This window comes from Naumovozyma dairenensis, chromosome 4, assembly GCF_000227115.2.
Source record: "Naumovozyma dairenensis CBS 421 chromosome 4, complete genome".
Classification (NCBI taxonomy): domain Eukaryota; kingdom Fungi; phylum Ascomycota; class Saccharomycetes; order Saccharomycetales; family Saccharomycetaceae; genus Naumovozyma; species Naumovozyma dairenensis.
In genome coordinates, this window is record NC_016482.1 from 471,193 (window position 1) to 494,586 (window position 23,394).

The window sequence follows — 23,394 nt, forward strand, 5'->3', positions numbered from 1 at the left end:
TACAAAACACAACACAACACAACATAACACAACACAAGCAAAACAAAAATGGTGGATCCAACTTTAATTGACGCTGATAACTCAATCACTTACGATGCTCTTGTCGTAGGGGCTGGTGTCATTGGACCATGTGTTGCTACCGCGTTAGCAAGAAAGGGTAAGAAAGTTTTGATCGTGGAAAGAGATTGGGCCATGCCTGATAGAATTGTTGGTGAATTAATGCAACCAGGTGGTGTAAGAGCTTTAAGAAGTCTTGGTATGATTCAATCGATAAATAATATAGATGCATACCCTGTAACTGGTTATACTGTCATTTTCAATGGTGAAAAAGTTGATATCCCATATCCTTATAAAGCTGATGTGAAACCTGTGGAAAAATTACCTGATTTAGTCAAAGATGGTAACGATAAAGTCTTGGAAGATAAGACTATTCATATCAAAGATTATGAAGAAGGTGAAAGAGAAAGAGGTGTTGCATTCGTTCATGGAAGATTTTTAAATAATTTAAGAAATATTACTGCTCAAGAGAAAAACGTTACACGTTTACAAGGTGATGTTATTGAAATCCTGAAAAATGAAGCTAAAGAAGTGATTGGTGCTAAAGTAAATATCGATGGTCGTGGTAAAGTCGATTTTAAAGCCCATTTGACTTTTGTTTGTGATGGTATTTTCTCCCATTTTAGAAGAGAATTGAGTCCAGAACACGTGCCAACTGTTGGATCTTCATTCGTGGGTATGTCATTATTTGATGCAAAGACACCTGTCCCAATGCATGGTCATGTTATTTTAGGTACAAAACATATGCCAATTTTAGTTTATCAAATTAGTCCAGAAGAGACAAGAATTTTATGTGCTTATAATTCTCCAAAATTACCAGGCGATATTAAGACTTGGATGGCTAACAACGTACAAGCTTATATTCCAGAGTCATTGCGTCCATCTTTTGATAAAGCTTTAGCACAAGGTAAATTCAGATCAATGCCAAATTCCTACCTATCTGCCAGACAAAATAATGTTACAGGTCTTTGTGTCATTGGTGATGCATTAAACATGAGACACCCATTAGGTGGTGGTGGTATGACTGTTGGTTTGAATGATGTCGTATTATTAGTAGAAAAAATTGGTGATATGGATTTCAGTCAACGTGAAAAGATTTTAGATGAATTGTTAGATTATCATTTCCAAAGAAAGAGTTATGATTCTGTTATTAACGTCTTATCTATTGCTTTATATTCATTGTTTGCTGCTGACAATAATAATTTAAGAGATTTACAAAGAGGTTGTTTCAAATATTTCCAAAGAGGTGGTGACTGTGTTAAATTACCAGTCGAATTTTTAGCTGGTCTAATGCCAAATCCATTCTTATTAACAAGAGTGTTTTTTGCTGTGGTATTTTACACAATTTATTTGAAATTTGAAGAACGTGGCTTCTTAGGGTTGCCATTTGCTTTATTAGAAGGTATCATGATTTTATTGACCGCTATCAAAGTTTTCACTCCATATTTGTTAGGTGAATTGATAGGTTAATTAAAGTATTGGAGCAAAATCAAGCTGCCTATACAGAAAAGCTAAACATAAAAGACACAGATGTTCGCACCTAGGAAAAAAAACATTGAGATATCCATTCTCTTTCTTTAAAAGTTCATTTATTTTAATCATTCACTTATTTATTTATTATTTTATTCAGCACATTTAAAGATCAATTATATACGTATCACTATCCATTTATGATACATACTACTGTTCCTTCTGTAAACTCTTTGATAATCTCAGTATGGAACTTCTATGTAGTATTAAGCTAGAACCCTATTTTGGCAACCACGCGTCCGGCTAAAATACACTATATAGTCCGGCTATAAGGGGAAAGATAATATTACAGGCTAATCTAGGGAAATACAGCAGAAGCTCAAGTCATAGAGACTAACCATCTATATATAAGTAAGGCAAGAAAAATTAGTTTTGCAAAGAAAAGTGATATCAAAATGGAAAGGCCACTTTGGGTACGTTGGCTAAAAGTATACGCAGTGGGAGGTGTAATCATCGGAACCGGATTATTGCTATTCAAATATACAACACCCTCTGATCAACAATTAATCGATTCCCTCTCTCCACAACTTCGATTACAATATGAACAGGAGAAGAAATTACGTCAAGCTGAACAACAGGAATTGATGAAAGTCGTCCAAAAGACTGCGGCTAGCAATGATCCTATTTGGAAGACTGGGCCCATCCAATCACCATGGGAAACGAAGACAAGTTCATTGAGTATTGACGACAAATTTCAGAAGGCTAATGCAGAAGAAGCCCAAAGGAATGAGTTGGCTAGGATTAAGAAAGAATTAAATGATCTGCAAGTGCAAAGTCAAATGAAAACCAAAGAAATTGTCGATGAAAAAACTAAAAATTGGTGGAAATTCTGGTAAAGTTAAGAAAGTATTCATAGCCTTATGAAACTCCTGGAATAATTGAGATTAAATATTCATATATAACCGTAAATAGTTCACTTCATATATCATACTCATTTGAGAACAGTGTTCTTTTAGAACAAAACAACAACAACATTTCATCACTCTTGTTGGACGTGGTTCATAAAGAGTAAAAAAAGATTGCGCAAGCCGGGAATCGAACCCGGGGCCCAACGATGGCAACGTTGGATTTTACCACTAAACCACCTGCGCTTATTTCTTGTGTTTTGTAGTAAAGTCGTTAATATAGTGTCATGGAAGAAAAAGGCAGTCATATAAATAAATATCTATGACTAGATGACACGATGACAAGATTACAAGAGTAAATCTCTGCTGTACGTAAAATGAATTTCTCGGACAGTTGTTGATAAATTGGATACAACCATTTTACTCAATACAGCACTTGGAGAGGTTAAAACAATGACAAGTGATACCGACCAAGTTTGTGCCTGAGAAAAAGTCACAGGGTTAGAGATCATTTTACACTAGAACAATCTCTGAATTCACCTTGTAGAACGGCCCGTATTTGTACATAAATATCTTTAGAACACCTAAAAGCAATTTGTACTGAACATTGATTCATGTATGTTGACGATAATTAATTTAATATAATGTATGCTACATGGTAAAAATAAGGATACATGAATCTCTTTCCTTCCATTATTTTGTGAATAGAGTCACAACATCTTCATCATCTATCTTGTGATTTAGCCCACATTTTTGAGGAGAGTGCTTGGCTGATGACCCCCATACAAGGGCATATTTGAATTTTTCTTTAAAATCTCTATGAATGCTATGACATAAGTCACCGATGGTAGAATTTGTTCTTACCACTAATGGATCATCAAATTTTGGCCTTACACCGCGCTTCTTTGTGTATACACGACTTAGATTCAATTGGTACCAAATCTCCTCGACAACATCTTGTATACCAAGTTCCATTTCACATGACATGACGACGGTGTTTGGTTCTCTTGCCAATTTATCCACTTCTTCTAAAGAAACAGCATCAATCTTATTATATACATATAGACATTTCACATAATTTCTATGTTGGTCATTCAATATATCAATGAAGTCATCAATGGTACATTGATCATCTCTAACGAGGACATCTGCATTATGGATACGATAATCCTTTAAGATCATTTTAATCCCATCTTCTGTTAAATATTTTTTTGGAGGAGCTGTGAAAGTGACCTTAACACCACCAGTTTCCTTTTTCTTAAAATAAATATTTGGTTTTTCTTTATTTAATCTAATCCCTACAGCTTCTAATTCCTTTTCTAATGATTCTCTTTGATGTTCACTTTTCGTTGCATCGAGGACCATTAACACAAGATCTGCAGTTCTTGCTGTGGCAACAACTTGTCTCCCACGACCTTTACCTTGAGACGCACCATAAATGATACCAGGCAAATCAACAATTTGAATCTCGGCACCTTGATATTTCAACACACCGGGGACAGATGTCAATGTAGTGAAAGCATAATGGGCAATTTCGGATTTAGTAGAAGTGATTTGTCCCAATAATGAAGATTTACCAACGGATGGATACCCGATCAGGACGACACGAGCATCACCAGATTTAGCGACTTCAAACCCTGATCCACCACCGCCCCCTGCAGCGCCAGCTTCGTCTGTTAATAATTGTTGTCTGTAACGAGCCAATTTACCCTTTAAGAGACCCAAATGATGTTCAGTGGCCTTGTTCTTTTGGGTACGGGCCATTTCTTCTTCGATGGCTTTGATCTTTTCAATGACACCCATCTTTACGTTTCTTGTTGTGCTGAGCTGAGCAGGTTACTTTTTTATTGATTTTCAGAATTAATCAAAGCAAAAATAGCTTGCAGTTGACTGCTTTACGTATAATCTATTGAGTTATTCACTCTTACAAATCGATTGTAGTATCATCATGTATCCATCCCATCTATACATACATAGTCTTTTCTAGTCATACAAATATGTAACGCTTTACAAGTTTTTCTTGATTTTTCAGAGTGTTACCCTCCTTGCTGTATATTCAAATTATTATAGAACATTTACATTTACATATATAAGAAGAAGAAGAAGAAGAAGAAGAAGCTGATAACGTTATGTAGTCTGACCAGCGGGCAGGCTACAATATTATATATATATTGCATTAGTTGATTTGTCTGTCTGTCTGTCTGGCTATCTCCCGTCCCCTCAAAAATGTCCTTCTATGGTAATCAAGTGCCACCACAACAACAACCGCAAAATAATATGAACGCTGCCAACGCTGGAGGCTTCTACCAACCTTCCAATCAATTCGCGTTCCCTCAAGGTTCCATGTCCACATACCAAACTAGTGCCTCCTTTATGGGGAACGACACTACTTCAGGTGGCGCCATGGGGGTAGCACCAGATCCATTACCTACAGGTATATTGAATGCCTTTTCTACAAAGGGTTACCCACATGAGGCTCCACTTCTCGAAGAAATAGGAATAAATTTCGATCATATCCTAGCAAAGACCAAAATCGTCTTAATCCCAACGCGTTCCACAGCTAGTGTATCACAAGAAATCTTACATGATTCAGATTTAGCAGGTCCATTGATCTTCTTCCTCTTATTCGGTCTTTCTCTATTGACGGCAGGGAAGATTCATTTCGGATATATCTATGGTGTCGCATTGTTTGGTACCGTTTCATTACATAATTTGTCCAAATTGATGTGCAATATGAATACGGGGACTAGTTTACAATTCTTTAATACAGCATCGATTCTTGGATATTGTTTCTTGCCTCTATGTTTCCTTTCCATTATCGGAATTTTCCATTCTTTGAATGATACCATGGGGTATGTGTTAGGGTGCATTTTCGTTCTATGGAGTACTTGGTCCTCTTCTGGATTTTTGAACTCTTTGTTGGAATTGTATAACGCTAGAGCATTGATTGCATATCCATTGTTGATATTTTATAGCGTCTTTGCATTGATGGCCATCTTCGTTTGATCCAAACGCAATAACAACACCGTGATTTATAAAAATTATATATTTATATAGATACATCACATAACATGCTATTCTCATTCATCGTTCGTCGTTACGTTCCATTGTTATGTTCCTCTAGTTTATATCCTTCGAGGTCTCTCTGATATCGTATAGTAATACAGTTCCCTTGCGAGGAAAAATAAAGGGTGATCCCATTTCAACGATACCTCGAGAATAAACAATCGAATAAAAAACAGAAGGATCAAAGCAGAAAAGAAATGCTAAAGAGTTCAATATTTAAATCAAATATAACTATACAACGGAAATGTTATCATCTGACTAAACCTACTGCATCTCATATAACAACTCCGATCTTTTATCCGAATGCAAAACCACATTTAGGACATCTATACTCTTCCCTACTTTGTGATGTATTCCACAGATGGAATCAGATGAAAAACGTTCCCTCATTATTTACAACAGGCACTGATGAACATGGATTAAAGATTCAAATGGCCGCTGAAAAAAATGGCTTCACAAATCCTAAATTTTTTGTTGATAAACTATATCAAGATTTCATATCATTGGATCAACATTTCAATATCAAATTCACTAGATTCATTAGAACAACAGATCCAGATCATATTAAAAACGTAGAACAACTATGGAATCTTTGTCTCAATAACGGATTTATCTATAAAGGTGAACATAATGGCTGGTATTCAATCTCGGATGAAACATTCTATCCGGAATCTAAAATAATCAAAGATCCACATAATAATGATAAATATATCAATACTGAAACAAACAATGAAGTATTCTTCCAATCCGAAGAAAATTATTTTTTTAAACTATCAACATTCCAGGAAAAATTGATCCATCTAATATCTGATCCTAATTCCAAATTCCAAATATATCCAGAATCGAAAAGGAAACAAATATTAAAAGAATTACAAAATGGGACTCCATTGCAAGATTTATCAATCTCAAGATCATCATCAAGACTAAAATGGGGTATCCAAGTACCGAACGATCCATCACAAAAGATATACGTATGGTTTGATGCCCTATGTAACTATATCACCTCTATAGGTGGAATTAATGCATTATTAATTACCCGCAATACTAGCTCTGGAAACACTACAACTGAACCAACGACCATCCATGAGGGAATTGATTCCAAGGTTTGGTGGTCAAACACAACACATTTGATAGGGAAAGATATCATGAAGTTCCACACCGTTTATTGGCCCAGCTTCCTTATGGCTGCTGGTTTACCATTACCGAAACAAGTAGTAATTCATAATCATTGGATATCTGATGGACTTAAGATGTCCAAAAGTTTAGGGAACGTTGTGGACCCCATTATGATGGCTAATAAATATGGAGCTGATATAGTTAGATGGTATTTATTGGAAAACTCAAAATTAGATGAAGATGGGGATTTCCAAGAATTAAAATTGAAATCTTTGAGAAGTTTATTAGTGTCCAAATGGGGGAATCTAATTAATAGATGTTGTGGGAAGAAATTCAATATTTCAAGAGCTGTTCAAATATTTACTTCAACTGAAAATTCCCAGGACGTATTATCCATTTGTGATGATGACCCAGAACTACAAACCGCAATGAAGAACATTATATCCGAGTTAGAAGAATTACCAATGCTAATGGATACGAAATTAGTGTGTTTCGAGCCTGGTGCAGCGTTAAGGAAGATTTGGTCTATTATTAACTTCGCAAATACCTTTGTACAGATCGCCGCTCCGTGGAACAAAACAGGTATTCAACAAGACGTAGTAATTTTTTTATGTATGGAAACATCAAGGATAATTGCAATATTGACTCAACCTATAATACCTGATCTTTCTAAACATTTGCTTGACTTTATGAAAGTCTCGAATGATAGAAGGTCATTATCTTTTGCAAAACTAAAAACTGATGACAGTTATGGTTTCAACATGAACGACAAGAGTGACGATGTACCTATACCGAGAGAAGTTGAAAGTATAACAGTCTAGAATAGGACGATAGGCTTCATATATAACGACTCTTGAACATTTCAGTAACATGTAAATAAAATCTAATATTGCTCTAATAAGCAGTAGTATAAATTAAAAATGTATTTTGTTTCAGTCTTGAAAAATACTTTAATTAATGATAATAAAAATATGAATGCTAGCCTATAAAACCATCATATAGGAATGCTTCTACAATGTTGAATTATAAACTAAATGCAAAATGCAAAGAAAATGCGATTAAAAAGAGGGAATACTATATCGGATTGGAGTTGTACTCACTCATAGTACAAGGCGAAGCTCCTTTCTATTAATACTTCAACTAATGTCATCGGTTGAACTATCTACATTTTCGTCAATAAACTTCCGATATTCATGATATTGCCATGGTACGTTCCCTAGTTGCTCGGCATTTTCATCGGTCACACTTATCGTACGTTTGATCTGTTCAATCTGTTTGGGATCATCTATTTTAATACGCTTACGTTTCAATTCTAAAATATCTCCAGTATGACCAATACTCATACCTACTTTAACTAGAGTCTCAATACCTTCACTAGAATTCTTTAATAAATCAGAATCAAGAATGACCTTTTGAGAAGGAATGACAATGACAATGGTTGATCCGCCAAATTTGAAGTAGCCTAACTCTTGCCCACGCACAACTGTTTCACTTTCTTCTACAGTCAAAATAATAGAACCTACCATCATAGCACCGATAGGTATAAAAAGTATCGTACCGAATTCTGGTGATTCGATTGGGACAATGACTCTAACATTTTCTCCAAAAATGTCTAGCTCACTACGAACTGCCATCGGATTCACAGTATAATAATTACCTTCAACATAAATCGGTTTAAGAATCTTACCATTACAGGGGGAATGGAACCTATGATAATCTTGAGGTGCCAATCTGAAAATTCCTAAGCTACATGATTTGTCATTAAACATATCTAAACGATGATTTTGAGTCAAACGGCCAATAGAGAATTTATCACCTTTAATCCATATTTCCTTCGATTGATGAACTGTTGAAAACATCGTGCACCTAGAGTCAGCTGGAGAAATCAGTACCCTTGGGTCATTGCTTTCAGGCAAACGGCTCCCAGGTTTCAATTTCCTATAAAAGAATTCATTGAAGGTCTTGTACTCGGTATCTAAACAGTCAGAAAGGTCTAGTGAATGGAATTCTATGAAAGGTTTGATTTGTTTCACCGAGACAGGACTATCGAATTTTCTCCCTTGGCGAATAGACATCGATTTCAACAATGACTTGAATTTCTTAGACTCCTTACCTTTACCATTATAAATAATTCGCATTCCTAACTTCACATGCGCACTAATCTTTTCTTCTATAATGATCCCTGTATCTCTGTCCTCCACTAATATATTGGCGTTATTAGAGCCCAGAACATACTTCCCATAAGTCAATTTGATTAACATCTTTGAAAACCAACGTTTCGACGCAAAAGAACTTGATACATATGAAGGTTGTAATATTCTATGTGAGATGGAAAATGTACATCTTGCAAAATGTGAAATTAAGTCATTTTCTATTATTAATTTAGAATTACGCGTTCCTCTTGTCGGATGGCAGGACCGAAAACAACTAGGACATTTCCAAACATGTCTAAAATTAGCTGTTTTGTTCCACGTCTGGAAACCTTCAATCAGTTGCTTCCGAGTCAAAGTTTCCCCCTTCCATGCTAATTTGCCAAAATATCTGAAAAAGTCCAAGGCGTCTTCATCTGAAAATGAGCCAAGCTGCTCGAGATACATCATTAAATCAATAATATCGTAATTTTCTTTATATGTCTGCATCGGTACAGACTGTTCCCAAAAGTACTTTATTAATTGTTGATAAGGGATAAACTTGACATCTATGGATAGAAGCGGATTTATATTATCAACTAATAAATGGTCATTCATAATTAATGGTAATTCAAACTTGCTCCATTCTGGGGTCGTAGCTTGGGAATTTATCATTTCCTTCCATGTCAAACTACATTCCGCAATTTCATCGTTTGAAGAAAAGGAATCCTTATCTATTACCTTGAAATGAAATCCGTAGTCCATTTCTGTAGGATAAATTTCAAATACAATATATTCATTAAAGATAGGATTCAAGTCATGTTTTTTCCAAGAAGATTTGAAAACTCTTCTACCAAAAGTTGTAATAATAAAAGGGTCCATGAAGTAATTTGTTCTTGATATTTTATTTCGCAGCTGAGGCAAGTTTCTTATCTTATCAAGTTTTATAAAGATCATACCAGTAGCATGCAATTTCTTGGAGACGTGAAAAGTTGTATGTCTATTATGTGGCATCAAAGATTTCTTTCCCATCCCAATCCTTTTTCTTCTCTTGAGGTGCAAAAAACGATTACCAATGGAATCGAAGCTGATACTTCGGCTTTCTTCTAAAGTAGCCTTTTCATCTTCATCGTCGGCCACTTTGTAACTGCTGGCATATGAGGGATAGACGTCAGATATATCATTTCTTTTTTCTTTATGTTCCGGCGGTTCATACATTTTATTATTCGGATACACGACGTCATACTCATCAAGAGCAGTCACCATGGATCGAAGATCAAGCGCTGCTCCCTCCAATTGATATAATTCTGCAAGTTCTGTCATCTCCAGTTCATCATTAATATCTTCACTTTCAGAAATTGGATCAATGTCTTCATCACCGACGACTTCTAATTGACGATTACCATTTCCTAAATCAAAGCGAGAAGTATCATAATCACTATTTTCATCGTCGTCATAGTCTCCATCCTCATCTTCATCTTCATCATTCTGTTCAAAAATGGAACTAGCAACTGAAATCAAATCATGATCGGTATCAAGGACACTTTCTACCTGATTTATTTGATCCTGTGAATTGGAGCTACTCGTAAGTTGAAGACTATCATCATTTGAGCTACGAGTATACGGCTGACCCTCATTTATGTCGTTCATAATCTTATCTTCAGAAATAGATTTTAGGTTATGTACCGACGTTCGAGAGGATCTAGCATCATGTAGAAATTTCCTACTTTCTAGATTGCCTATCAATTGACTTTTCCATTCATTGAATGCCTTAAATGTTACCTTATGCTTCGAGCTTGATTCTAATAGAAATCCTAATTTAATATCACCTACTGGTAGATCCTTATTTTTGCCTCTTCTTTTATCATATAGTGTAAACCATTTAGGCGCTATCTGAAAAGTATAACTCGTGGAAGAATCAGCGTTCTGGAAAAGGTCTAACAAAGATATGCTAACTTCCCCTATATATAAGTAATTACTTGTTTTGGAATACGACTGTGTAGAGTCTATTTCTCTGTTGAAATTGGTGTTTGTTGGCGATATATTATCTCGAGTATTGCTTTCGTTCCCATGCCTAGAAGATGATATCTGTGAATTTAAGGAAATTGTACTAACCGATGGAGAATTCAATAACATAGATGAAGGATACAGTGGTTTATTATATATATGTTGATCAATTGGAGGAAGGGCATCATACATGGCAAGATGCAACCACTCGGAGTTTGGGTTTCTCGGTAGTTTTAATTTAATGGATTCGTTCCATTTTGTATTCGAATTCTTAAGTTTATTAGTCTTTGCATAAGAATTGATATTAGTGCCAACAAAACAAACAGGGCTACAGTCAAATTTCTTAATTATATCTATATTACGTGCTTGAATGACTTGGATTTTCAATGTCAACACAGATTTCCTCGATTTCTGTCCATTTCGATGTCTATTCGTAAGTCTCATTGTTAGTCCTGAGACAAATGCCTGGTGACTTTCTTATTTTGTTGAGGGAATACGGATGGTATATCCATCTACTTCACAGCCTAATGATCTGGTATTTGTGATTATCAGCTTGGCGCTTTACTATTTACTTCAGCCACCATCCTATCTCATCATTATTTAAGGTTTGGAACATAAAAAAATGTAGAGGACCCTGAACTAATCAACACCCTAATAAATAATTTTACAATATTTTTGAAGCTAGGCATTTAACCCTTAATATAAAGCACATTTATCCTGGCAATATAAAAGAGGTTAGGGTTAAAAGGTAGCGGTGAATAGTGCTGATAATTTTTTTGGAAATTTCCGGAAACAAGGACCATTTTCATGGAACACTAAAATTATGAAATAAAGGATGAGATAACTTTTATTAATGAATTGAGATACCTTCTCCTTCAAAGCTTTCTCCCGCAGATTGTCACGAGAACGTAATCAAACAAGGCGATTCGCTTTTAGAACATTTTGTTAACAATTAATTGCTCAAGGAAAACTTTGCTACTAAAACAGTAACATAGGCACCACATAACGAGAATAATGGGTAAAAGATTTTCAGAGAGTGCGGCAAAGAAAGTAGCCGGTATGGCTAAGAAGGCAGAAAACGCAAAGATTAAAGCGAGAGCTGAAAGGGAACGTAAAGAAGCTGAAGAAGCTAGCAAATGGACACAAGGTGCAAAATCTAATCAAAGAAAACTGGAAGAAGAACAGAAGAAACAAGAAAAATTGAAAGCTAAGAAAGAACGAGAAGCTTTATTGGCGGCTGAAGAAGAAGAATTAGAAAAAGCTGGGAAGGGCAAGAGAAGAAATTAAATTACGAAAGAATTACGCTTGCCGTTATCAGAATATTTAAAGGTCACTTCAGAATACACTCCCTTAATGAGGGGCCTTAGAAACACAAAAAAAAGAACACACACTTTAAACAACAAAAAAGAACTGTAATTGAACTATTTATATATGCCTTCATTGATGTAATACTGATCGCAACCTGCATACGAGTATAAGTTTACTCTAATATTTAATAATAATTTTTTTACTTTACAAGAATTCTAATTTTTTATAATTAAAAAACAACAACACTAAACTTAATAACTTTTTCAGAAAAAAAGTGGTTTTTTTTAACCGTTATGTAACATGACAAAAGTCGAAGAATAAACGAAAATATATGAACTCAAACTGAAATGACAGGAGAGGTATATTTCGCTAATGGTTTGCGAAAGCTACGTCCTTATTATAATACCAGGACTTCATTTGTAAAAGGACGATGGTTAGGAAAGCCATTAGTTGATGTACTAACTAAAGAATTTCGACTTTATCCACGAGAACATTACGTTTCGGAGATCAATAAAAATCATTTCAAAATCATTAGAGATGACATACCTTTAAAGCCCACTGAGGTATTCGAGTCGGCGATAAAAAATAAAGATATAATAGAAACCATATCTCACAAACATGAGCCTCCAGTAAGACAATGGTGTAATGAACAAGAAGAAGCAGAGGATAATAAGAATAGGATTGCTGGGTTTGATATTGTTCATGAAGATGCTGACATTTTAGTTATCAATAAACCAAATGGGATTCCAATCCATCCTACTGGCCAATTTTACCAAAATACAATAACTGAAATATTAAAATCACACGATAAACCAGTTTTACCATGCTATAGATTGGATAAAGTGACTTCAGGTCTATTAATTATGGCCAAGAACAAAATTGCAGCTGGGAAAGTACAGTCGAAAATACGAGCAAGAGACATGTCTAAATTATATTTAGCTAGAGTTCAAGGGAAGTTCCCAAACGTTCCGGAAAGATCTATGATAATAAATAATACTATAAATGATGCATCTATTATGTTTGATGACTCTACAATAGTTACAACTGTAGACTCCCATGTTTATACTATAGAACCTAAGAAACAATTTCCTGCCGGATTGTCGATGTCAAGGGAGGCCATTACTTTATTTTACCCGCTTTCATACCTTCCTAAGGAAAATCAAAGTGTAGTTGTGTGCAAACCTTTAACTGGACGAACCCATCAAATTAGAATCCATCTGGCAAGATTAGGGTTCCCTATAGTCAACGATTCAATGTATAATGAGGCAAAGGCTACATACCCCGAGAGACTCAAATTTATGCTGGATTATGGTAATTGGGAGTCATCAGGATTATCGACAGAACATCTATCGAAAAAGTTTGCAGAGTTTGTTGCTGAAGTCAGGGAGGCTCATGATTTAAAGTCTGCCGGAAAATTAAACAAATTTAGATGCGGGGAATGTGGGTGTTGGGAAATGGATGATCCCCCTGTAGAGGATTTGGTATTATGGTTACATGCATGGAAATATTCTGATTCGGAAGGAACATTTTCGTTTGAAACAAAGCTACCACTGTGGGCGTGTGCATAGTACTCATACTCTCTTCTTTCCAATAAAAAGTGTCTAAAACAAGCGTTCTATGTATATGATAATAGTTTACCTGTATATATTGTTGTATCTGAGATTAAATATCGACGAACTACTTCTGTAATTTATTCTCAGAAATTATTTTCTGACGTTTTTGTTTTTCCGTCGTTTTTTCCTGTCATTCTTGCGTTAAGGCGGGTAACGAAAGTGTCTGACAAAGGCAGCAATTTGAAATAGAACACTTAAGTACTGAATAGAAGAAATAAGCAACCGTTTTAAAGTGATTAAGTTAAATTCAGTAACAGCACCAGTAGAAAATAGTCCAAAAAAGACACATACATTGCACAAAATACCATGAGTTTGTATGTCATCCAAACAAAAACTGCCTTCATTTTACTTTACGAAATGATTCAATTGAAAACACTTTACTAACTGAATAATTTAAGTTTAGTTATACCGTCCTGGGAGTACTGTTCACAGTCATCATCATCTCTGTTGTATTTTGGGTATTAGCCCCAAAAGAAAATCAAACGTATGTATTAGTTCATCATTAAATTTTTTTATTCGCTGCTCATCACGAAAAGTTACTAACAAAAAAAAATATCTCATCTATTGAAATTTTCGCCTTTTACAATAAAAATAGTGTATGGAGAAGTACCGTTACGTTATCCTTAGCTATGATGTTTCTAATGTGGGCTATTACATATTTAACACAGTTGCATCCATTGATTGAACCACGTCGTTCGGATTTGAGACCAGAATTTGTAGAATGAATAAAAAACGAAATAACAATCCTCTTCGACCCTAAAATAATGTCCTTATGACGATCAAATTTCGTTTGAATCAATAGCAATGCATCACCTTTAAGAAAGTTTCCTCTTTTTTACGAGAAAGAGTTAAGGGTCTAGTGAACAAATAGGCGATCGCCTTAATAAAGTGTATGTTCAATGTGACATGTTTAATAAACAATTGCCCTTCACTTATGAATAGCAATCGCGAAGACTCTATATAAGATATATATATATATATATATATGCTATTAATTTTACAAATAATCCTCCCATGAATATTTTTTTCATACAATTCATAGCTATTGATATAAGCTAGGGACTGTAACGATAATTCTCGTTTACATTTTCTACAAGCTAGATAAAAGAAATATTCGTTCTGTAATGAACGCCCTCTCGCATAGACCATACTTGATAATAAATCTTTTGAGCAACGTTACCTCAATAGTTTGCATTTTAAAGCTCGAAGAGCTGCTCTAAGTAAATTGAATATCACTAATTGATGTTCTTTTCCATTTTGAAGGTGACTTGCGCCGAACTTTAGGACGGCCTTCAGCAAAACAATTGATTTACACTAGAGTCTAAACATCATCGTTAAAGATAGTGTAAATAGAAGACTAAAAGAACAATAAGAGACTCTCAGTTCTGGAAAATTGTATTACTAGCCCGTTGCAAAAAGTCAAAAAGAAATAATTGGCTAATATTAAAAAAATATCAAACAATGAGAGAAAGAAAATGAGCAAAAACAATAATAAAAATGAGTCACGAATATTAAGAAACATAATCCCGATTATCATTAATAGCCGAGCCACTTCAACACTTTCAATCATACTCAAGAGGATAATTCCTACGATTATTAGTGCAGTAACCGTGAGTGCTATCAAATGGAAAAGGGGAAACCTTGGTTCCTTACCGATTGGAAGGAGGAAACAAGTATTGTTGATATGGTTAAGAAATACTGGATCATTGATTATTCTTAATGCTCTATTTCCAATATTAAAGAAATATGTGAAGTATAACACAATAATATGGTCAATCATTACCGCGTTTGCTTCAGTCATCTCATCTAACATACCGGCAGAACTTGTCAGCTACGTATTGATTGAATCTATTTTTGATCATATGAAAATTTACTTGAAGAAATTTGACGAACATTTCAGGAGAAGAATAAGGCAAATACTTACATGTATTCTATTGCCAATTCTATGGGATAAATATAAAGGGAGTAATAGAACTGAAGTACCATCACTCTTTAAATTGATATTTAATCACAGACCTATCCTATCAGATTTCCTTCTGTACTATTTGCTATGGAATATTAAATCCTTTTACAAATATATTAAATCATTGTTATTTGATGCTGGGCCACATTCAAGACCTTCCTCCTCTTCTAGCAATAGTAGTAATAATACCAGTCATTTTATGATGTACTATAACAATCATGACGAATTGCCCACAGTATCATCTACATTGAGGCCAGTAATTCATAAATTGGGCGAAATGTATGAGCTGGCATCTAATAATGATAATGTCTCTAAACATGGGGCCCTTTTAGAGAGAATATTCTCGTCTTCTTTCGTTACAAACATACAACCTTGCATCCAATGGTGTTTATGGAAATTACTTTTAGTGCATACATTACGTCTCAATTCTAAAAACTGTAGTACTATCATAAAATCACAAGCTAATATTATGAAGTCTATGACTCTTATCCTTGGAATTTTCGTATTAGATAGGAACAATAATACCATGAATATCAGAACGGAAGTTATTAGGTACTTTCTTAATATATTGCTTAACTTCCGTATCTCGAAGCTTTATGAACCAGAGAGGAAGGTATTATTGTTCTGTGCCTCTCTTTTAGCCTTTAAAAATAATGCATAAACATTTACTGTATATAATCTAAAAAAATTTGAAATTCATTTGTAAAAGTCTGATACATAATATTATACTCTATGATAGATTAAACTACAATTTTTTATCAAAATACGTGTTATATGTAAATGTTTCAAGTAAAACAACTTAGGCACCTGGCACTTCAGTCTTACCCTTTAATTTCAGTAATATTTCTTTAAATTTAGATCTATCTCTGCCGGCAAAAACATCGGCATCATCTAAGTTAATCAGTTGTAAGACACGATCCCATGTAGTATTATCTTGAGCAAAAAATTCGTCCCTATGTTGCAAGAATTCTTCAGATTCCTTTTGTGTAATTTCAATTTGCTTTTCTTTTTTCGCATTATATTCTTCATAGAAATTGAGAATGTATTCCGTGGCCTCCTCTTGTAATGAAGCCTTTTCTTTATAATCAGCTTCATCTTTTTCTCTAATTGCATTAGCCCTGTTTTCTCTCCATTGGGTAACAGCTTCAGATGGACCAGAAGGTGTTGCTTGTTGAGATTTTGTCGCACTCTCCAGATGACTTTCATTCTTAACGATATTTTCATTTATGTCAACATTACCAGCCGAGACATCATTAATATCTGGGTACTGATCTTGAAAATTTTCAATTTCTTCATGGGCATCAACTGGGTCTAACAAATCATCATCTTGTTCAGTTTTAAATTCATCACCTAGCACTTCTGCTTCTCTTTTCAAGAAAGCCGTTTCATCGTTATTTTCGTTATCATTGCTGACTTCTACATCATTATTGATATTGTTATCATCACTGACATCGTCAGGAATAATTTGTTCGTCATGGTCTAAAGCCGGAAATTTGTCGGACATTGTGTGTGTGTGCTATTGACTAATTTTCAATTCAATTGATATCTGATTGTGATATCTCGACAAAAATATGATGGGTTTACCTTTTCGATCAGGATGGTTTCTTCCTTGTCGAAATCGAGGTTTGTTCAACTTCAACTTAACAACGTTAATGTTTCTCGCTTCACCCCTTTCGCCGTTGTTCACGATTCTTTTTGGCGACGGTAATTCCAAAATATTGAAAAATAATAACGTCAAAAGACTTTTTTTGAATGTTGCAGAAAATCTATCTATCTACACACACATCTATATATGCCATTATTCATTGCACCAATACGCTAGCTCCCATTCCTACTTCTATCACTTCATTAGAGTTTAAATCTAATATTTTTAAACCAGATAGATTCGAATAATACCCGGACATGATTCCAATTAACCTTAAATCCACAAAATAGGATTCTTGAGGCCCAATGACTGGAATATTGTAATCATTTGAAAGTAATATTATTCCTTGTGATGACTGCGTGTTTAACCTTCTCATCTCAATTTGTTTCTCTAAAGATAATTTTATTCCTGGAGTGGGGAATCTCTCAAAATTGTTCGTGCCTTTCATGTTACCAGCGCTCGTCGTAGTCATAGTCGAGGGATTGTTTGATACTGTATTGTTATAATATACAACAAGGTTTAAAGCTGTTGATGACGAGTTAATAATTTGTAGTCGTAAGGTGAATTTTTCTCCTTTTAACACCTTCAAATTATTATTAATGAATTTAAATTTTACGTTATTTACCTTATTATTGACTAATGAAGTTGTAGATTGGATACTAAATCTCGATGATGATGTTGCTACACCATAGAATCTTTTTTGAGTATTGGTTAACATGGAATTGTTTGGTACTGTGGGCTGCTTTTTTAACGTTACATCCGTTTCCCATTTTGTCATGATTGGGATTTTCGTTCTTTCGTGAGGTAAATTTAATTCATATATTAGAGTAACCCTTACTCGATGTGTTGACGGAAGTAACATTGATGATGCTGACGATGAGAAGAACCCGGATGTCGAAGAACCATTAATGTTAGGCAGCGTTGTGTTGTTGCTACTAGGCGATCTCGGTATCAAAGGTAATTTGTAACAGATACTAAAACTGTCATATAAGGTGGCCTTAAATGGGATTTCAAAATTAGATATATGATCTAATTTTATTTGTCCATTCTGGTCTATCAGTTCAAATATAACGTCTTTGAAAAATAATTCAAATTCAGATTGGTTTTTAAAATATATATCAGCCAATTGCATTGACATGTTTGAAGTTTGGAAATCTAACGACGAAAGAATTGAGCTTTGTGATTTAATTGAGGCATTTCTTAATCTCATATTTAATAGCGAGAAAATTGGATATTGTAATTGAACTACTTCATTCCTAGTGACTAGGCCTTTACCTCCTCCAGTTATTGCTAACTTCTCGGTACCCTTAGCAGGTTCTTCTTGAATGTTTTTCATATTTGATTTCTTTGACTGGTGCCAAGAATAAGTTGGCTCGAAACTTTCCAGGATTCCATTCTCAAGCTCCTCCTCATTCTCTGTCGCTATATTTTTTTCCTGACTTATATTGTTTTCTGAGTAAGCAGCTTGTTTATAACTGTACTTTACAACAACGATGATATTATTACTAGATCCATTATTCATAACAACACTGGATCTAAACATATGATCCGTTGAGATATTTGATTTCATTTCCCATATTAGTTCATCATCTGTTGATTCAGGTAAGATCAAATCAAAAACTTCATCTCCAATAGAATGCCATACCCGCGTACCATTAATCTTAACAGTTAATGAATCGATGACTATGTTTGAAAGGTCAACATTTGCTTTCTTTCGCAAGCGTAGCACTACCTTTAAATTTTCATCAAATATTATGAATTTTCGTAACGAATGGGAAGTTTTGATGGCTTCACTATTAGCGCTAGGAATACTGCCATCTAATGGGATATTCAATTCCATCACCAGGTTTTATTAGGGTTTCTATAGAAGCAACACCTCTTTAATATTATTAGTATTCCTATTATTATCGTGTTTGTTGTCGTCGTTTATATAGCCATAGTTTATATTCAAGTTTCATGAAATTTTCGTGTTTTCCAAATCAGAGCGAAGTTGCTTCTCGGCTTCTTAAACCTTTAAACTATGTTTGTTCTCACTGCACTTGATCACACAGGTGATAAGGAATTCTCGATCTAGAATCGATCCGTCATTCTCCATGTACCACACTCCAAGTTATATCAAGCTGTAGGATAATGATTTTTCGTTAAACTTGTCATAACTATAAAATATCCTTTAAAAGATAGAATAAGGTAGCATTCGATTATCTTACGGCGCTATCATTCCATTGTCAAATCTCTTACCTCAACAAACTTTGAAGAATATCAAGCAAGACCCTTTATTGATATCTCTCATCTAAATCATCGGACTTACATAAATATTATTATAATTGTTATTTTATATACAAGAATGTTATAAAGAATAAGGACCGCGTTGTTTTTTTCTCATCAAGTTCATTACGCAAAAGGCATGAAAACCGCACTCATTCATATATAAACCATTTGTCCTGCTTCGTTGAATCCAACCTTACGATCCTTCTTACTATCTCTGTTACCAGCACCATATCTAAACCCAACTTGCCCCACTTTAGAATCAACGAATTTGAAAACTGATCTATCACCTTCTCTAACTTCTCCCAATACAATTCTTTTCTTATTATTAAGTTTTTTATTCTGTAAGACTTCTAAATGGCCTTGAGAATGTTCGCCCGTAGTAGCTAACTGTTCCAATGTCTTCACGGCAGGTTCTAATTCTAATAATTCAGCAGCATCTACAGGACCAAATGGTTCAGATTCAGATAATGTAACGAATCTGGAAGACAACGTCTTTTCAGGGACAGGGATTTCACTCAAATTTTCCCTCTTAATTTCTGGTTTGAAAATGGGGAACATATTAAACATTGTATTTGAAAACTCCTTTAAATTTGAATTGATCCTATTTTGTGCTTCCCATTTTTTTTCGATTTGACTCAACTTTAATATAGCTTCGATTCTTGGAATTTTTATACCTAGTTTTTGAGACACTTGTTGTGTGGAAAAACCATCGTTGGAGATCATATTCACTATCTCACCTTTCAATTCATCTGATATGATATAGTTCGTCTTACAATGAGGATTCGAGGGGAATGGTTGTAATTCTTTATCAGGATTAAAACGGAAATTCGGATTATTGCCTCTTCCATCATATTGTTCTTGTTGAGGAATCTCAATAAATTTACCATTTGTGTTTTGTATCACTGTCTTACCTGTGATTGGATTGATTAAAGTTTGACCTCTTTCAACGTTAGGCTTAATATAATTTGGGACATGATTCCTGGGAACGCTGAAGTATTTATTCATGACGTATTCTCCTTTATAGTTCTTGGGTCCTAAAAACTGCCTCATCGCATATTTCAAATTGGTATCATGTTTTTTGGGATTCTGTTTTGTTAATCTCTTGAAGGGATAGAATGGGTATGCTATTCTTCTTCGTGATATATTTCTTGTCTGTTGTAATATGTTGACGGCTACCATGGATCTTGTGCCTAAAGGTTCTGCTCCCAACAACATTGTAGCGTTATAAGTGAAGTCCTGTTTATCTTTATTTAGCAATTAAAGTGAAGAAGCAAGACCAACTGTTGGATCTTTAAGGTTGGTTATCTTCATACTGAATAACTTCAGTAGTTACGCTCAGGATACTTACAATATATTTTGAAGGTCTCTTATCTTCTAGATTTTGTAGACCTAGGGCTTACAAAATATGTAAAGTTAACGCCCTTGCTTTTCTTGTACCCCAAATTGACCAAACCCTGAAACATGTCATCTCAAATGTAAACAATCGATCAAATAAATAAATACATAAATATATAAATGAATAATGTTCTAGATGATAGCAGATAGCATATTCCATTGATCTATTACTATACCGGAAGAGGCAGTAGACTGTGTTGTTGAAAATAAGGTTATATGCTCAATGGTTCTATCGACTTTGGAAATGAATCATACGAAGGATATTGATGAAGAATCGATGGAACTTTCAAAGGAACCTAACGGGCTGCGTAGTCAAAATTATACCCTAAATGCCTTATTACATTGTGATGAAGGGTATAACGAGGATCTCGATCCAGATTATGACTCTTATTGTAGTGATTACGTCTTGAATAATGAATTTGAAGACGACGAACTGTCATCTAATACAGAATCTAGTGGAAATGGGCATTCCTACGACGAGTCAGATACCGCATCGAGTTCACAAGAAAGTATAGGTGACAGTTCACTAGAGGATGTATCAGACATGGACATCGAGGAGGGTGGTGAGGGGTTTCAAGGGTATATGGACATTTTGAATAGCTTAAACCTTCGAAATATTCTGATCTTTTTATTTCTTATCACTTCGATTTATATGGGGAGATGGATTTACTTCCGATATAGAAATGATGAGGCAATTTTTAATGATGGCGGTATGCTCGAAAATTTTAACCCATCGTCAAGATCTCCTCCAGTTTCATTTTTGAATTTACAAAAACAGATCAACACTCTTTATCACGATTTGAATAAACGAGATGATAAAATAACAAATGATTTCGATAAATCTGTGAAGATTGTAATTTCACAATTCGAGAAGAATTTGAGGAATCTGTTGCCAGTAGATCTGGTAGATTTTAAATCTCAACTGGATTCATTGAAGGGACAAGTAAATAATCTTTCTTCCATTATATCAAATTGGCAAGAAAATGAACCCCCCTCTGTACATGATTTCATTAAAAGAAATCGATCCAGCCCTTTTTCTATGGAGAATATAACTAAGTTCCAAAATAGTTTGATTCAAGAATTAGAGAAATCATTACCTAACGAAATACCGATTATCATGAAGGGGAATAACAATAATGCTACTACTGAAAACTCAACAGCATTTTTAATCATTCCTGAATTACATTCATACATAACAGACTTAGTAGCACAAACTTTGAATACTTCAAGAGACAACCTAGATGAAATTTCCAAGAAATGGGAATATAATATGGATACTTACATAACGGAATACCTTACAAATGAATTAAAATACGTTAATAAACATGATTTCCTGGCCGAATTGAATTCAAAGCTGGAATCCAATAAATTGGAAATATTCGAAGAAATGAATAATAAATTGAATGATATCCGTTTCCAAAATGATCAATCTGCATTTCCACAATATTCTAATTCTATGTTGAAAAAATTAGTTTATGATATTTATAATTCCAATATGCATCAATGGCAGCATGATTTGGATTTTGCTAGTATATTCCAAGGAACGAGGTTACTTAATCATATGACCTCGAATACATGGAAAAATGGGAATGGAATATTACCCATTGAATTGTTGAAACCATCAAAATTATTAAGCTCGACATATTGGCAATGTGCCAATGAAAACGGTAACTCGAAATCGGGTTATAAATGTTCATGGGCGATAAGATTCCAAGAACCAATTTATTTGACAAAAATCTCCTATGTTCATGGTAGATTCCTGAATAATTTACATATGATGAATTCGGCTCCGAGATTAATTTCATTGTACGTTCGTTTAACCAATAACAAAGATACAGAAGAGTTGATACGGAGGGCAAAGAAACATAATCAAGGACAGACATTTGTGAAATCTTATGATTATATCAAAATAAGTCAACACACATATTCAATTGATGACCTTGAAACTCGACAAACTTTCCCATTACCTAAATGGTATATTGAGATGAAGCCCTTAGTTCATTCGTTAGTTTTCCAAATTGATGATAATTATGGAAATGAAAAGTATACATCTTTGAAGAAATTCTTAATAAATGGCTTAACTAGAGAAGATTTGAATATACTTAAGAATAACAATGGAGCGCTACGAAAAAGTGTCAAAACTGTTCCTGATTATATCCACCAAAAGGTCAAAAATCCAACGTCGCAAGATACATCCTCTGGGAATGGTTCGCCCTTAAAAATAGAAAGCTCGAAACTGAACCCTGTCATGCAAGGGAAAGTACCTGCATTTGGCGAAGATGAATTGGATGTATGACAAAGAACCCCTTTCTTTCATATTGCTTGCATAGCTCAGAGTAATTAGTCGACTTTGAGTAGTTTTTTCCAGAAAAATTTATAAATATTGTACCTATATATATATACATATATATCAGCATTCTTAATATTCAGAACAAACACATATTAGACACTT

The 23,394-nt window shown here is 34.4% G+C and overlaps 14 protein-coding genes and 1 non-coding gene across 15 annotated transcripts; 9 read left to right on the plus strand and 6 right to left on the minus strand.

Moving 5' to 3' along the window:
* Positions 1-48: 48 nt before the first annotated feature.
* On the plus strand, positions 49-1,527 carry ERG1 (squalene monooxygenase; the record flags this gene model as incomplete). Its single annotated transcript, XM_003669708.1, has 1 exon — positions 49-1,527. One exon carries the CDS (start codon positions 49-51, stop codon positions 1,525-1,527), a length of 1,479 nt encoding a protein of 492 aa, XP_003669756.1.
* Positions 1,528-1,982: 455 nt separating this feature from the next.
* CBP4 (Cbp4p) lies at positions 1,983-2,423 on the plus strand (the record flags this gene model as incomplete). The annotated part of the gene is made up of 1 exon (XM_003669709.1): positions 1,983-2,423. The coding sequence occupies one exon, from the start codon at positions 1,983-1,985 to the stop codon at positions 2,421-2,423; it is 441 nt and encodes a 146-aa protein (XP_003669757.1).
* A 184-nt stretch (positions 2,424-2,607) lies between these two features.
* Positions 2,608-2,678, minus strand: NDAI0Dtrna6G. Its single transcript has one exon. It is a non-coding gene; the product is annotated as a tRNA-Gly (tRNA).
* Positions 2,679-3,125: 447 nt separating this feature from the next.
* RBG2 (Rbg2p) lies at positions 3,126-4,235 on the minus strand (the record flags this gene model as incomplete). Its single annotated transcript, XM_003669710.1, has 1 exon — positions 3,126-4,235. One exon carries the CDS (start codon positions 4,233-4,235, stop codon positions 3,126-3,128), a length of 1,110 nt encoding a protein of 369 aa, XP_003669758.1.
* Positions 4,236-4,658: 423 nt separating this feature from the next.
* Positions 4,659-5,438, plus strand: YIP1 (transporter YIP1; the record flags this gene model as incomplete). The annotated part of the gene is made up of 1 exon (XM_003669711.1): positions 4,659-5,438. The coding sequence occupies one exon, from the start codon at positions 4,659-4,661 to the stop codon at positions 5,436-5,438; it is 780 nt and encodes a 259-aa protein (XP_003669759.1).
* Positions 5,439-5,695: 257 nt separating this feature from the next.
* On the plus strand, positions 5,696-7,435 carry MSM1 (methionine--tRNA ligase MSM1; the record flags this gene model as incomplete). The annotated part of the gene is made up of 1 exon (XM_003669712.1): positions 5,696-7,435. One exon carries the CDS (start codon positions 5,696-5,698, stop codon positions 7,433-7,435), a length of 1,740 nt encoding a protein of 579 aa, XP_003669760.1.
* Positions 7,436-7,750: 315 nt separating this feature from the next.
* PSD2 (phosphatidylserine decarboxylase 2) lies at positions 7,751-11,194 on the minus strand (the record flags this gene model as incomplete). Its single annotated transcript, XM_003669713.1, has 1 exon — positions 7,751-11,194. One exon carries the CDS (start codon positions 11,192-11,194, stop codon positions 7,751-7,753), a length of 3,444 nt encoding a protein of 1,147 aa, XP_003669761.1.
* Positions 11,195-11,764: 570 nt separating this feature from the next.
* On the plus strand, positions 11,765-12,037 carry LSO2 (Lso2p; the record flags this gene model as incomplete). The annotated part of the gene is made up of 1 exon (XM_003669714.1): positions 11,765-12,037. One exon carries the CDS (start codon positions 11,765-11,767, stop codon positions 12,035-12,037), a length of 273 nt encoding a protein of 90 aa, XP_003669762.1.
* Positions 12,038-12,405: 368 nt separating this feature from the next.
* Positions 12,406-13,626, plus strand: PUS6 (pseudouridine synthase PUS6; the record flags this gene model as incomplete). Its single annotated transcript, XM_003669715.1, has 1 exon — positions 12,406-13,626. The coding sequence occupies one exon, from the start codon at positions 12,406-12,408 to the stop codon at positions 13,624-13,626; it is 1,221 nt and encodes a 406-aa protein (XP_003669763.1).
* Positions 13,627-13,977: 351 nt separating this feature from the next.
* Positions 13,978-14,396, plus strand: VMA9 (H(+)-transporting V0 sector ATPase subunit e; the record flags this gene model as incomplete). Its single annotated transcript, XM_003669716.1, has 3 exons — positions 13,978-13,985; positions 14,075-14,155; positions 14,267-14,396. 3 exons carry the CDS (start codon positions 13,978-13,980, stop codon positions 14,394-14,396), a joined length of 219 nt encoding a protein of 72 aa, XP_003669764.1.
* A 750-nt stretch (positions 14,397-15,146) lies between these two features.
* On the plus strand, positions 15,147-16,295 carry PEX35 (Pex35p; the record flags this gene model as incomplete). The annotated part of the gene is made up of 1 exon (XM_003669717.1): positions 15,147-16,295. The coding sequence occupies one exon, from the start codon at positions 15,147-15,149 to the stop codon at positions 16,293-16,295; it is 1,149 nt and encodes a 382-aa protein (XP_003669765.1).
* A 138-nt stretch (positions 16,296-16,433) lies between these two features.
* On the minus strand, positions 16,434-17,138 carry CLC1 (clathrin light chain CLC1; the record flags this gene model as incomplete). Its single annotated transcript, XM_003669718.1, has 1 exon — positions 16,434-17,138. One exon carries the CDS (start codon positions 17,136-17,138, stop codon positions 16,434-16,436), a length of 705 nt encoding a protein of 234 aa, XP_003669766.1.
* Positions 17,139-17,436: 298 nt separating this feature from the next.
* On the minus strand, positions 17,437-19,119 carry TRS65 (Trs65p; the record flags this gene model as incomplete). Its single annotated transcript, XM_003669719.1, has 1 exon — positions 17,437-19,119. The coding sequence occupies one exon, from the start codon at positions 19,117-19,119 to the stop codon at positions 17,437-17,439; it is 1,683 nt and encodes a 560-aa protein (XP_003669767.1).
* A 581-nt stretch (positions 19,120-19,700) lies between these two features.
* MRPS35 (mitochondrial 37S ribosomal protein mS45) lies at positions 19,701-20,762 on the minus strand (the record flags this gene model as incomplete). Its single annotated transcript, XM_003669720.1, has 1 exon — positions 19,701-20,762. One exon carries the CDS (start codon positions 20,760-20,762, stop codon positions 19,701-19,703), a length of 1,062 nt encoding a protein of 353 aa, XP_003669768.1.
* A 403-nt stretch (positions 20,763-21,165) lies between these two features.
* Positions 21,166-23,238, plus strand: NDAI0D02120 (uncharacterized protein; the record flags this gene model as incomplete). Its single annotated transcript, XM_003669721.1, has 1 exon — positions 21,166-23,238. One exon carries the CDS (start codon positions 21,166-21,168, stop codon positions 23,236-23,238), a length of 2,073 nt encoding a protein of 690 aa, XP_003669769.1.
* Between the last annotated feature and the right edge of the window lie 156 nt (positions 23,239-23,394).